Here is a 14,985-nt window from a genome sequence, read left to right as displayed (position 1 = left end):
TGCGGTGTGCGGGGATCAACCGCGATATTCCCGCTTCTGGTGCCGTGAAAAGCGGCGCGGACAACACCGCGGGCTTTGTATGTCTTGAGCCCGCGCTCGTGACCTGCGCCGAATGGGCTTCAGCTGGCCTCGCGCGGCCATGCTCAAAGGGCCTTTCACGGGGCCTCCAAAGAGCGCTCAAAGGAGGTCCCGCCGACGCTTGGCCCCGAGAAAGGGCGCTTCTATATAGGCCGGGGCCCGGGGCCCGCCATCGCCAGTCGCGCCATGGCAGTACTCGTCTCCACCGTCGCTGTCCTGCTGGCCTGCGCCGCGGCCCTGGGCCGGGCGCAGCAGCCGGGCTGCTGGAACGAGCAGATGGCGGTGAGTAGGACGCCGACGTGGGTGCCCGTGAGAGTCGATAACGTCTTCCAGCCAGGAGACTCTGTCGCGGAGAGAACAAAGCATTCGGATGACACGGGACGAGTGCACAGCGTCCTCTGTCTTGAGCCGTTTGTTCCTTCTGACGGCAAAGTCACTTCGATAAGCATGCGCCAACTAGGCTAACAGCCTTTTATGAGTCTAGATGCCCGCTGGTTGAAACTTCACCCCTTGTTCTTTTGTTTCCTTTTTTTTAAATTCGCTCTTCGCAGGACAAGCAGAGGCTCCAGTACGGCCTCATGCTGGTAAGTTGAGTTCGCGCGCCCGCCATCTTGTCGCGTTGGGATTGGAAGTGGGGGGGGTGGGGGGGGGGGGCGCCTTGACCGAGGACGCACATATGGACGAGACGGAGCCGACTGCTCAAAGGCTCTCACGTCATTGTTACTCATCTAACGGCCAGTTTGGTTTTCCCGTACCTGTGTTTTCTTCCTGGAAGGAGCTGTAGCCTCATCTGTTGCGTCTTGCTAGTTACTGATAGTTTCTAATGCCGCAGTCGAAATCAAGCAAAGGTAAGGGGTTTGGGCAGGGCATGTAATGGGAAGACAGAATAAACTACGGTCGATATCAGTAACGGAATGGATTCCTAGAGATGGCAAGCATAGATGGAGGCGACAAAGGATCAAGTTGACGGAGGAGATTAGGAAGTTTGCCAGAATAAGGTGACCGCAGCTGGCATAGGATAAGGTAATTGGAAGGATATGGGAGAGGTCTTTTGTCCTGCAGTGAAAATAGTTAGGACAGTTAGGTTGATGATGGGGCACGTCAACATGTGGAGATCCTTTCTGGCACTACGTCGTTAGTCCGTATTTCCTCAAGGAAGCAAGGATAAAGCATGCTTCGAGATAAATCTGGAACCGTATACACGCTCGCTCTGAACAACTTGACTTTGAAGCATCCCCGCCCATATAACCTATAGATAACCTAGATAACGCGGTGGCATCAAGGGGCCCTGAAACACTTTGTGCTACAAGATTGTACGGCTTCCACTATACACAGAGCGGCCCATAATCGGATAAGATGTTTATCGGCAGGTGATTCCATGATTTTGAGGGTTTACTTACCAAGTTCAAAAGGCGTTTCAGGGGCCTTACCGTGCTTCTGATAACTAACAAAATTCAAAGACAGCCGTTAACAGAAGGGTAGACATTGCTAACAAGGTCTTCCAAACGATTCCCGAAAGAAATATTGCTACTGAGTGTTTTTTTTTTTACTGCGAAAATGAGAAATAGTAGTCGCGCTACAGCTGTTCTAAGCGGTAAGACAGCTCGCTTTTCCAGCCCTCCCCTCGACATCCAAAGGTCTGCGGGGAGACGCGTCGTAGCTCGGTATTATTTTTGTGCTTCGCGGCGAGTCTCCCTTTCCGGATGCGTGAGGGCCGGCAGCTGCCACGGACGGAGTAAAGAGCAGCGTGCCTCAAGTACGATGCAATAGCACCGCCTATTACGTCACCGACGGCAACTGGCTGCATTGCGTACATAGTAGCACTATTTAGCGGAGATGGGCACGCCCAGTCTGTTTACAGGCAGTATGAAAGCAAGGAAATGGTTAGCATTTAACCGATGATTACTCCATCAGCGTGAGTGACAAGCAAACTTTTTCTTTTTGACTAGGAATAGTTTTAATGCAGACGAACTCGGAAGATGTGTTTCACCTAAATGCAGAAATAACTAAATTCTGCCATTTTGTGCGAATCGACTGTTCCCACTCATATTTACACTGCCTGTACGCATGTTTTCCGCGCAAACCCATTTCGATGTGATCAAAAGGCGAATCAGTACAGGCCGCAGAAACAAAGACATCCCCGAATCGATTATCCGTGTCCTGCACGAATAGTGTTTAAACATATTAACAAAGTTTCCAATTCCATGCCTCCAACTGATCGCATTTTCAGTTCCCCTTCAAACCATGCTAACCTTCTATGGCCTCCATTCCATCACTCTACGGACCACCGCTTGTGCAACATCTAGCCTATTGCCTACTTCTTAATTTCAGCTGGAATTACTCTCTAGCGGTCCCTTACATTTCACGATAACGCTCAATGGGGCTTTTTCAGTCCACTACGTTGTTACTTGCTCAATCGCCGACACTGCATTCTTGTTCGCTAGGTCTTCTCAAAGAAGCATCACAAACTAGATGAGCCAAAGGGAAGGCCGGATTCATGGCGCACACATCGCCTTGTGTGCATCCCGTCCTTCCTTTGTCCAATCAGGTTTCTGACGGTTCCATTTGAAGAATATGCCGCGCCAACTAGCCTATACAAGTATGCGTGGCAATCACATTCTTATTCGTCTTTCCTTTTTCTTCATCTGCAGGTCCGGCAACAGATCGCCAACATGGTAAGCTTAGCGGTTGCGGCGCTCAGCCGGCCAGCCGTGGCGACCCCCGGACGACGCAGACCCCCCTCTCTTGCAGCTCACCCTGGATTACATCGCGAGCGTGTCGGCGCACATGGGCAGCCCGCTAGGCGTAAGTGGCTCTTCACCGTACCTGATGCAGCCGCGGCCGCTACACGAACACACGCTGGTGCTGCCTGCTAGCGGCAACGGCGGCATTCGACACAACGAACAAACGCTGGTGCTGCCCGCCAGCGGGAGCGGCGGCATGCGACACAACGGAGGATACGCGCCCCCATCACAGCTACACGCCAAGAGCACCACGTACAAGAAGGAGGTACCCATGAAGGACGGCTACTGAACAGCGCCATTAAAAACGACACACCAGCCACCACAACACCCCCGCCTCGAGACACTGACGCCACATACTCGGAGCGGAACCATGCACCGTCCATTCGGACGCGAGGCCACAACAGTGACGAAGCCTCTGATTCATGGGTAGTACATATTATGCAAAATACGATACGAAGTGAATTCGTTTTTCTCCTTGTGTGTAGACGCCAACAACGGTGACGAAGTTGTCATCCACACAGTTTTACTACAGTACAATGCTGTACACGATGAAGGTGATGCGCAAGGCGACAAGGTGAAGATCGGGATGGGACAAGCACTGTCCCGTCCCGACTTCACCTTGCCTCCGCGTACGAACTCTACTCTGACGATTCCCTACAAAAGCAGACAGTTCAACTCTTTAGCGGAATCTCTTGGCTTCCATTGGATTCCATCGGCCTTGTTTGAATTCACTTGGCTTCCCTCTGATGTTCTTCAGAGTTCGCTGAGCTCTTGGTTTACGCTAGGATGACAATGAACTTCATTGGGAGTAAATAGTAATAATCATTATTATCATATCACAAGCCAGGTTCTTTACATTTCAGAACTTAGGCCTCTCCCATTGGTTTCCATCTGTCTCTACACCAGTCACACCCGCCTCTTTGTCCCAATACATTTCGTCATCTCATCTCTCCTGACTCTACCGTTCCCGAGAGCATATCCCTTGGCCGCGTATCGACTCATTGGCCTAACAAGCCGCCGGCTACCTGTTATGTGCGCTACAAGTCCCTCTTCACTTGAGTGGGCCCTGAGTGCACTCAAGTCAAGAGCGGGAAGGTATATGATATGGTATGGTATATAGGATTTAACGTCTCAAACAAACATGGACTATGAGGGACGCTGCAGTGGAGGGCTCTGGGATAATACTGACCACCTGGTGTTCTTTAATGTGCACTGACATCGCGCAGTACACGGGCGCTCTGCGTTTCGCCTCCGTCGAAACACGACCGCTGAGGCCGGGATCGAACTTGCGTCCTCGGACTCCGCAGTCGAGCGCCTTAACCACTGAGCCACCGCCGAAAAGCCTCATGAAAGGCAAAGATGCACTCGCCGCAGCTGCGACGTGATATATTTACACACTCTGCTACGGATTTACGAGACCGACGAGTTGGTGCATGCAGGTCTGGTCTTGACACTTCCCTAAGCGCTCATGCAAATGTGTCTGGTTCTTCCCGGCTTTCGACGCTGCCGTGTGAAGAACTGCTGAACACGGCTTACACTTTATACCTCAGGTCGGCCTCAAACTGAAACCAGAGACAAGCAAACACCTTACACGTATAAGCGCGAAGTGGAGAGCGTGTGCTGCCTTCTTTGTAGGCGCGGTGTTCACAAGAAGCCTGTATAAACTGACAAAGTTGCCGGACGCGACACCACACCGCGTCACGTTCCAGGTACTCATTTGTTTGTGGCTGCGGTTGAGAGCGGGTGGGCGCGCAGGTCTGAGCTTTCAAAGTTAAACGGATTTAAGAGCTGCTGGCCGAGGTTTTCTTCGTTTGTGAGCGAAAAAATATCTCAGAAATCTAAAAAAGAAAGTGTCCGCATTTCGAACTCTCACAACAAATTTTAAAAATGCACAGAGGGGGTTATAATGAGCATATTTGTAAGCTTGTACTACATAAAAGTCGCTTATTAGGACGGCATGGCGTTTCCAGGCTACCCAGGATGCCGGTAAAAGGGAGAAAAAAAAAGCCAGTTTCGAGCATCTTTATATAGTTTGTCTAATAAGGGGATAAGGGGTTCTTCACTGATGGCGTTGTTATGAACTCACGAGGACGGCCAGCCCTTAAATGCGTTCTGCAGTAAAATGAGAGAGAGAGAGAGAGAGAGAGAGAGAGAGAGAGAGAGAGAGAGAGAGAGAGATGAATAAGACTAACTTTTCCGTGCTACCGCACCCGGCGTCGACTGAAACGGCGAAGGTTGCACGGGAGCAGTGGAGCTTACGCGATCGTGACTCTGTAGTGTTCAGGCGATGAAAATGGCGGAAAAAAAATTGATAATTTACAGAATTTCACCGTTACTGGCCTCTACGCTGCAGAAGTCTAAAGGAAAAAAAAAATGCTGAACTGCATGGGGCTAACTCGAAATATCTTGAGCAACCGTCAGACCGCCAAGGCAGGCCGATGGTCCCTTCGTAGTTAGCCCCTGATGGAGTAATGTTTGCGTCAACGCAGTTGTAGCCCCCAAAAGGGCTGACTCCAATACCCCATTTGACCCTTTTCTGCTCAGTGCAAATTGTTTCGCACGGAGTGTTAGCTTTTGCAGTCGACCTTATCATGCCTCCCTGCATCTCTGACTGCTGACCCACTTTGGTTTGAATAATATGTGCTGCCGGGATATGCGGAGAATCTGATATTATTTTTCAAGCAGAAGCCATGGTAACTGACATATGTGCAGACTATCTCATGAGTGACATGTAGTGGGCATTAGTGTTAAGCGGCCCTGAAACGATGTTCGCTGACTGCGTTGCGTTCTCTCTCTGGTGATTTCCTCCTCCCCTCACCGCTACTGCTGGCCCAGCCCAGTGTGAGTAACGTTCACAATCGAGAGCCCATTCGCGTGTCACTGTATCAAATCTTTTTCTAACGCGATAGCATTAGAAGCCGCGTGGGACCAAAATGCATCGTCAGTCATAAAATTCGCCCGTTGGCTGGAGAGAAGCGACGTCACCAGACCAGAGCATTCCGATTGGCTGGAGAAAGTGACGTCACCAGACCGGAGCATTCGCTCAGACGAAAACATTCTCATTGGCTGGAGAGAAGGGACGTCACCGTACCAGAAGTGATGTCCCTTCCGGTAAAGGCATCAACTGCTGCTAATGTGAATTGCTAACCCATAATGGAATTAGGCGTCTCTGTGATTTTTTAATGATGCAACACAGTCAGTAGTGAGCACTGTATTAATGATTTTCACGACCTAGAGGAGGAGCCTCAATTCTTCCAAAATTTTACAAATGGCGCCGTTATGCAGGACTGACCCGGCGGTGAGCTTAGTTAGAATCCCGCTTGTTTTAAAATCTAACAAGAAACTCGCGCTGCTTTGTCAATAGTGGCAACCTTGTGCGAGCCAAAAACACTTTTTTTTTTGGACGGTGTAAAAGAAATAAACTAGAGACAAAGAAAAAACCGTTCGCTAGAGTTTTAAACCGGTAGGTGCGAAAGGGGACTGATGACAATAAAGGCGCTTGCACAAAAGGTGCAACCAGACGGTCAAATAATCAAGACACTTTGACATGCTGCTTTGCAGAAAACAAGCAAGAAATGTTTGGCAACTGCTGCTTGAGTTTTAGTATAGAAAGCTGCGCCCTTTTGCGCACTTTCGTGATCATAAATTTTATAATCCATATGATACTTTAAATATGAATATATATGCATAATCGCGTATACTGGTGGAAAGTGAGAACGATGAGGTCGCCTTCATTATTATCTACTCCAGGCAGTTAACCACACCTAGTGCTCTCAGTTTGTTCGTAAGCAGTGGACGGAAGGCGTGGAATGAATGTAAGGCCGCTATGACACAACTCTGTTCGTCTAATTTTATTCTGCTATTACCATTTGTCCGACTGATACTAGCGACATCGAGAGCATAGGATATTTAATGTGCAAATAGATTCAGAATGAAATGTAATTGGAGTGAAGCCATTTTATCACCCTAACTTCACTATTCGTGGATAACAAATCGCTAATATATCACCATATTCGCATGCCGTAATAAGGCCTGCAGTTAGGGAGACAGCCACGCCCAAACCTCTTCGCGTTTGACATGTGCCTGATAGACATCTGTGCTCAGCAGTGTTTCATAACAAATAGCGCCTCGTAGTCACATAGGCTTTTCTAGCTCAGGCAAACCACCTTTTGGAGATATAGGCTCGGTGCCTGCAGGGTTTACTAACAGCGCTCTGTTGGCCCTCCAAACATTCCACTACAGCGTAGAAACAACCCGCTCCTATGGTCTGTTTGCTGGCGCGAGAAGACTCACGCAACAATGCTAAGAGGTTCTTCTATCTCGTTGGCGTGCAAACAAACATGTAAATACGCTCTTAAAGGAGTATAGACACCTAATTTTGGTGGCATGCTTCCTTCTCTACAATGATGCGGAAGACACTGCTATACAGGAATCACCATGTCATCATCATCATCAGCTTGACTACACCCACTGCAGGGCAAAGGCCTCTCCCATGTCTCCGCAGTTAACCCTGTCCTTTGTCAGATGCCGCCACTCTATCCCCGCAAACTTCTTAATCTCATCCGCCCACCTAACTTTCTGCCACCCCCTGATATATACTTTAAGAGCGTACGTTGTTGGGCTAGTCGGTCAATCATGGTGAATACAAGGGGGTATTGCGCACAAAAAGACAAGCGCTTGTTGTGTTATCTTCTTGTCCTTTTCTTTTTGTGCGCAGTACCCCCCTTGTATTCACCTGATATATACGTTTGCTTTCTCTTGGAATCCACTCCGTTACCCTTAAGGACCAGAGGTTAGCTTGCCTTCGCATTACATGCCCTGTCCAAGCCCACTTCTTCCTCTTGATTTCAACTAGGATGTCATTAACGCGCGTTTGTTCTCTCACCCACTCTGCCCGCTTCCGATCTCTTAACGTTACACCTATCATTTTTCTTTCCATAGCTCGCTGCGTTGTCCTTAACTTAAGCTGAACCCTCTTTGTTAGCCTCCATGTTTCTGCCCCATAGGTGAGTACCGGTAAGATACACCTGCTGTATACTTTTCTCTTGGGGGATATTGGTAAACTGCCATTCATGATCTGAGAGAACCTGCCATATGCGCCCCACCGCATTCTTACTCTTCTAGTTATTTCCCTCTCACGATCTGGATCAGCTGTCACTACCTGCCCTAAGTAGACATATTCTCTTACTACTTCCAGCACCTGGCTACCAACTGCGAACTGCTGTTCCCTTGCTAGGCTGTTGAACATTACTTTGGTTTTCTGCATGTTAATTTTTAGCCCCACCGTTCTGCTCTGAATGTCTGATTCATTGATCATGCTTTGCAGTTCATGTCCTGAGTGACTTAGCAAGGCAATGGCATCAGTGAATCGCAAATTACTTAGATATTCTCTCCATTAACTCTTATCCACAACTGTTCCCATTTCAGGCCCCGGAATACCTCCCGTAAACAGGCAGTGAATACTGATGTACGGGCAAACGTAGGAATGTTTTTTTTTTCTCGTGATTCACGTGAAAGTGAGGTACAAGCGCTCTTTGATCGCCACCTGCGTCACTTCAAACCAAAAGGTTCGAGCGACAAGTGCTTTGCGGTCATCCTCCTCCCCTCGTCTCAGCAGCTGCTCCCCCCCCCCCCCCATCCCACACACATACACAGAGCTGCACCTACCGCTGGCTCCTTTAGCAGAATGCGATAAATGCCGCAAAGTAAAGCTTCCACGAGCGAATCTAATGTCATTCAGAGCCCGAGGCAAAGCGAGTTGCCGCGCGGGCGGCGTCGCGAAGGCTTACAGCTAAGATGGCGGCTTGGCCGTTTCCGGTAGGCGCGCGCATGCGCAGAGCCAAGGGCGTCCGCAGAATTTTTTGCAGGGGGGGGGCCCCGTTGGTGCCCCGGGGGGGGGGGGGGGGGGGTATGTTCGTAGCAAAAAGGCGCTATTTGCGGAGTAAATTTATTTATTTATATATAAATAAAAATTAAACAAAATGCACACATAAAAGAAAAATTATAAACAGCAAATTAAAGCGCGGCTAGGAGAGGTACATTGGAGTTTATCAACGAAGAAACAACTAAAATTAATAAAAAATGCAAAAAGATGCTATATCACTTCGTGGAGAAGAGTGCTCAGTCTTCCTGCATACGGGTTCTCGACTCACCCGGATTGATGACCAGCACACAGCACAATATGTTCGCAAACACGCAACTACAGTCACTCAGTCAGTCTTCCTTGAACAGCAACTGTAGGCGCCTCGGATTTTTCTGGGCGAATTGCGTAATTACACGTGTGATAAATTCACTTCTGTGCTTCATTACACGCTCTCGGTGCACACTCATCATACACATTGATTGGAAAAACTGTTGAACGCGTACGTTGAAAACAAAAGATGACTATATATACAACGAAAACTTATTTACAAGATAAATGCACGTTCGCAGCTTCATACACCTCGCTCCATCTTGCTTGCGCATCCGCACAGTCGAGCAACCCCACACACACTGCTCGCCGCTCGTCGTTTTCTCGTCCGCTGTCTTGGTTGTTCTCAGCTTCGCTGACAACCGGCCACTAAAAACACCCAAGCACAAACACAGAGGCGCGCACACGTGCGAGGGCTTACTTGCCGCAGTATCCCCGAATGCGCACTTTGGGGGTGAAAGGAACGCCGCGCAACTTCCGAGGGGAAGGGACACTCGCCACTCCGGTCGGAAAATTTGTTTTTGTGTTTTTATGGGGTTCAGAGCCCCAAAACGACTCAGGCTATGAGGGATGGAGTAGTACAGAGTTCCGGGTAATGTCGACCACCTGGGTCTCTTTACCATGCACTGACACGCACAGTACATGGGCGCTGTTGTGATTTGAGGCCCAGCCAGAGGTGACAGGCGAGCCAGGCAGGCGCCATCGGGCTGCGTTGACCAAAGGCGCTGGTTTTCGCAGAAGACGCAAAGAACGCTGGTGTGGGGGCGCCTCGGGAGACTGCGTCGCCGTGAACAAAAGCAGCTAATCCCCTTTGCCGGAGATTCTGAAAGCGGCGCTTCTACCGAACTGCGCTACCCGTGGATCGGAGGAGACAGCGAGCGGCGGCGGCGCCAACTCATCGCCCGCTTGCCCCTGAGCAGCCCGACAAAGCGGGGGTGGACACGGCTGATTTGTCCTCGAAAACAAGATGCCCCGTGCACTGTCTGCCTCCGTGTCGCTATCTCTCTAGAGATCAAAGAAACAGACACCCATCTCAAGGCGGCTCGAAACACATGCTCGCCGGTGCCGCTGTATGTCTGGAACAGGTCGCCCTTCAGTAGAGCTAACGATGGCGTGGTTTGAAAACGGCGGAACGACGCACGCCCGGACGCGGCATTTCGCAGATGTAACCATGCGGGGCTGCTTTTACCCTTTTGACTGAGCGCACCACCGTCCCTGGCGTGCGGCCATCACTCACGGTTCGAGTGAGTGATTTTCCAGGGGGGTGCAACCGCCCTCCCTTGCCCCCCCCTCCGGACGCCCATGCGCAGAGCGGTTTGCGAAACCGGTCTGTTGTGTCATAGCAGTCTTACATTCATTACATTTCTTTCATCCTGTGCTTACAGATAGCATAAGGCGCTGTTACTTGCTCCTATAAAAAACAGTGCGCGGCAAAAGCAATCTCACTGATCTCGCCTTCCAACTGTGCACGCGATATCTATATTCACGAGCAGAGTAAAACGTGGTTGATAATTCTGAGCTGGAGAAAAAGGACGTAACACTTTCTCTTAAAACTAAAGCGATAATGAATGGCACACTTTTATAACTCGTTTCCATGAAAATCGCCGGGTCTTGCTAACCTCTAGTATTAAACACAAAATTGCGCTTATAGTTTTCATTGCTCACTGACATCCACCCGAGTGCAACCAAACGTCTACAAAGGAAAGCTATACGGCTTTTCTTGGGGGATTCCCCTAAACATAGTTTACCAACATAGTTCTCATTTGTTGTACACGTCTTCGTCCTCAATGTCGTTTGTATTAAATTCTGTCTGATTCGCGCGTTGACCGTCTTATACCGCGCCACATTCACGCCGGTTGTTGTCAAACGCCGGACAGCGATTTCTTCGTTGTCTCTGGTTTTCATAGTTTTTCATCCGCGGAAAACGAATGACTGACCCACACGAGGTCGCCACAGTCGGAAAACAAGCGTGAGTTTGTAGTGAAATTTTAAAACTAAGCCTGATTCTAACCATGGCTGCTCATATAACATCGTGGAAGGAAAGCTCAGGAGAGGCCCTCGCTATCACAGCTGTGTACGCCAAAATGTGTCCCGGAAGTCATGCGCTTTCGTAAGTCCCTGGAAGTCCTTGGCCGAAGGCGCTGTCGTCTGTCTCAGCCTAGTTTGGGGAGGGGGATGAAGCAGGGGGAGCTGTCACGTCCGGCTTCAAAAAATCTGACGAAACAGCCTTTCCTGAATTCTTTACTTTCTCCATGTCAAAGAAAGAGCCCTCAATAGCGCCTCCATATGCATGCGTGCGTGCGTGCGTGCGCGTGAGAGTGCGTGCGTGCGCGTGAGTGTGCATGCGTGTGTGTTTAGTTTGGTGTATTGGTTTATTAGGGTTTAACGTACCAAAGCAACTCTGAAGGACGCCGTAGTGAAGGGCTCCGGAAATTTCGAAAACCTGGGGTTCTTTAAAGGTGCACTGAAGAGGAATCTGAACTTGTCTTTTTGCCGCGGGTACTCGATCTACACGTTCCGAGCTTTCTTAGAAACCTCGATTTATTGCCCTGTGCGGCCGATTTCCGTAATTAAATCGCATTAACGTCCGGCTCCCGCCTTTTTTTTTTTGAATTCTCCCGCGTACGGTGGGCGGAGTCGACCAACGCGTGGAGCGCCTTTCACCCAGTCCCGTGGCGGCTTGCCGCTCTGCCATCGGCGGAATAATACGTAGTAGTCCGTAGTAGCAAATAGTCCGCGCGTATTTTTATTTCTGCGGGCTTATTTTGCGGCTATATTATCTGCGAATGAAAGTATTTATTCATGGAAACCTAAAAAAAACAAAATAAAGCGAAAGCAAAGCCTCCACGGAGCTGGCTGAAAGGCACTTCACGCGTTGGTCGACTCTCCCACCGTACGCGGAGAATTCAAAAAATAAAGGCGGGAGCCGGACGTTAATTCGATTTAATTAGGGAAATCGGCCACAGAGGGCAATAATTCGCAGTTTCTAAGAATGCCAGGAACGTGTAGATCGAGTTCCCGCGGCAAAAACAGAAGTTCAGAATCCTCATCAGTGCACCTTTAACGTGCACTGACATTGCACAGCACCCGGACCTCTAGAATTTCGCCTTCGTAGAAATTCGGCCGCCGCGGCCGGGATCGAATCCGCGTCTATCGGGTCAGCAGCCGAGCGCCGTAACCACTGATCCACTGTGTGTGTGTGTGTGAGAGAGTGAGTGAGAGAGTGAGAGAGAGAGAGAGTGAGTGAGTGAGTGAGTGAGTGAGTGAGTGAGTGAGTGAGTGAGTGAGTGAGTGAGTGTGTGTGTGTGTGTGTGTGTGTGTGTGTGTGTGTGTGTGCGTGCGTGCGTGCGTGCGTGCGTGCGTGCGTGCGTGCAAGTATGCATGTATGCATGTACGTATGAACGGACGGACGGACGGAGGCAGTTGCCACAATGCTCGGTCTTTATTTTGCATTTTTTCTTCCGGATTGCTTGAGGCGCTCCGTCTCCACATAACGAAGCAAGGGGCAAAGAGAGCGACAGTAATAATTTCGACCCAACGAGAGAGATGAAAAGAGCTTCAACGCCCCGCCTAGTCCAGCAACTTTGGGAATCATTGGTGGAGAGAGAGTGCATGCACTAACACGGCTACCAAAGCGCAGAGATGATCTCGCTGCCTAAGTTTATAGCTACTCCACAGGAGGGCTGAGGTCGGTGTTCTGTCCATTGCGCATCAAGAGACTGAAGTTCAAGCATCGATCAGTTTTAAAAGCTCGACCCTAGACGGGAGTTGAATCGGTGGCACCCGTGCGAACTTGTATTGCCATGGGCGTGGCTCTTGAGCAAGTACACAGTCGGGGACTAAAGTCTCTGGACCACACGCTTCGTAAAAGAAGCCGATAGCTCTAGTATTATTAGCCGCCAGTTGGAGAACGCACTTGTGGAGATGAAAGCTAAAATCCTGTTCTTGGACCTTCGCAAGTTTAGTCTGCAGCCGGCCCGTTAATAATGGAGCTATCAGGTTACTTTACGGAGCAAGCGGTCCGTACTTTTGCCCGCGACCGTACGCACCCAGGCATGGACATGGTCGTTAGAAAACAGAAGCGACAATGACGCACGGATCGCGTTGTCTAATGCAACTAGACGCTCCAGGCCCTTTCCTATTTGTTGGCTCAATCCTAACAATGCGAACGCAACGTATACGGACACAAACAGATACAGAAGGCGATGTCCTTCCGCTGTTTACGTGCTGTTAAAAATACGCAATTCAACCAATTCCCCCACATGGCAGGCTTGCAGTTTCGTTCGCACTATACGGGCGTTCGAAAGAAGTACACTTGCTGTGGTCGGCGCACTACTTTCTTGCGAGCACGCTAGGTGGCGTTACATTGAACGGGAAAATCGGGGGAAATGAAGCCTTGTTGGTTTCGGTGAAATTGGCGCGATCTTTGACGCCACCAGCAGCGAATACAGCGCATGTTTCCCCAGTTTGCTCAAAGATGGCAGCAGTAGTGGCTTCGGATTGGACCAAAACGCGCTTCTGAAGAGGTGTTCCGCTGACCGACAAAGCGAGGAAGCGCTCATTCAGGCGCTGGTCGTTTCTCCGGACATTATTTGCGCGGTAGAGTGCAGTAAAAGCACGTATCACTGACTAAAATTAACCAACTTTTATTTTTGAGTGCAACGTTGTACTGCGAATTTTAAGGACACCAACATCGAAGGCGAGCCAAGTATCTAAAATATTTGAATCGGCATCGTAGTTCAAAATATCGAACAGGAAAAATACTCTTTTGATGGCATGCTAAGTTCGCTTTGCCGCATTGAAGATTGCTATAATAACGTCTCTGTGAATGGTATCGTCACCGGAATCACATCAGAACCTTCAACGTCATAAAATACTTAAACTGCTCCTGTGTTTGATTCAAACAACACCATTTTATCAATGCGCAACGTGGGAAAGCCAACTTGAAAAGCTTTCAAGAGCTTTTCTTTTTTTTTCTCCTGTTCAATACCTAAAACGGGAAAAGCCTATTTCAAAATTTAGAAAAATGCGCTCGCGTTCGATTTTTGAAAGCCTTCAACTTCCCAATTTAATTATGTGCGCTAAAACCAAACATGGAAAAATTGATTAGTTAGTTTTAGTTAATTGTCTTTTTGTTACGCTCTGTCATGTAAATAATATCCGCCTTAACGTGCAGTCACCCTGCAGAGACTGTACTGAAGTATCTTTCTGGGTTGTTGAAAGAAAAATTCGTATTGAATAACTTGAAACACCATGTATATTGTAGAACTGTTCGCGTTGGAAAACATTTTAGTCCCCGAAGCGATTGATGGCGTGTGTTTCAGTCCGCCTTAGAAAAGGGTGAGCAGGATAAGCTGCCTCAGAAAAGGGTTGTGGGTGCCGACACGCACACAGGTGCGAAGGAAGTGTTTCGGTGTCCAAAGCACAGCTGTACGCTGCCGCAGTTAACGTCACGCACTTGTACGACAGGCAATCAAGGCGTTCGTTGAGGCGAACATGGCCGTTAACGTCGACCTGAAGAAAGAACTTCATTGCGGCGCAGCATTTCTTAAAGGGACACTGAAGGCAAACTTAAGCTGGCCTGTATCGATATATTGCCGCATTCTAAGGACAGATACGCTACTTCCTCTGAAGCCTGAGCTTTTATAAGCTAGAAAGGGCAGATTATGCAAAAATATGGAGGACGCCCCTTATAAAAATGGTCTATAGACAGTCTATAGACTTCTTATTGATTCTATTGACTTCCCATAGATATTGCTTTTTGTCTGTTCATAGTCTATAGACTCTCCATAGACAAAAGTCTACTAAAAGTGTATGTCCATAAATCTATAGATTGTCTATAGACTGTCTATGGCATTTGTATTGCCTATAGACTGTTCTCTAGGATTTGTCTATAGATAGTCTATCGACTTAATAGACATAAGTCTATAGACGCTCTATAGACTGTCTAAAACTTTTTTGTAAGGGCGATGC

At 48.9% G+C, this 14,985-nt stretch overlaps 1 protein-coding gene across 1 annotated transcript; it reads left to right on the top strand.

Annotated features, from left to right (window-relative positions):
• Positions 1 to 249: 249 nt before the first annotated feature.
• LOC149330850 (uncharacterized) lies at positions 250 to 3,242 on the top strand. The gene is made up of 4 exons (XM_089561555.1): positions 250 to 360; positions 630 to 662; positions 2,730 to 2,753; positions 2,830 to 3,242. Exons 1-4 carry the CDS (start codon positions 265 to 267, stop codon positions 3,109 to 3,111), a joined length of 435 nt encoding a protein of 144 aa, XP_089417681.1. The 5' UTR covers positions 250 to 264; the 3' UTR covers positions 3,112 to 3,242.
• The last annotated feature ends 11,743 nt before the right edge of the window (positions 3,243 to 14,985 follow it).

The sequence above is a fragment of the Amblyomma mixtum genome, chromosome 9, assembly GCF_055824585.1.
Source record: "Amblyomma mixtum isolate Tamu chromosome 9, ASM5582458v1, whole genome shotgun sequence".
NCBI classification, from domain to species: Eukaryota; Metazoa; Arthropoda; class Arachnida; order Ixodida; family Ixodidae; genus Amblyomma; species Amblyomma mixtum.
Note: the sequence above shows the minus strand (reverse complement) of the source record. Positions and strands in the feature narration are given on the sequence as shown.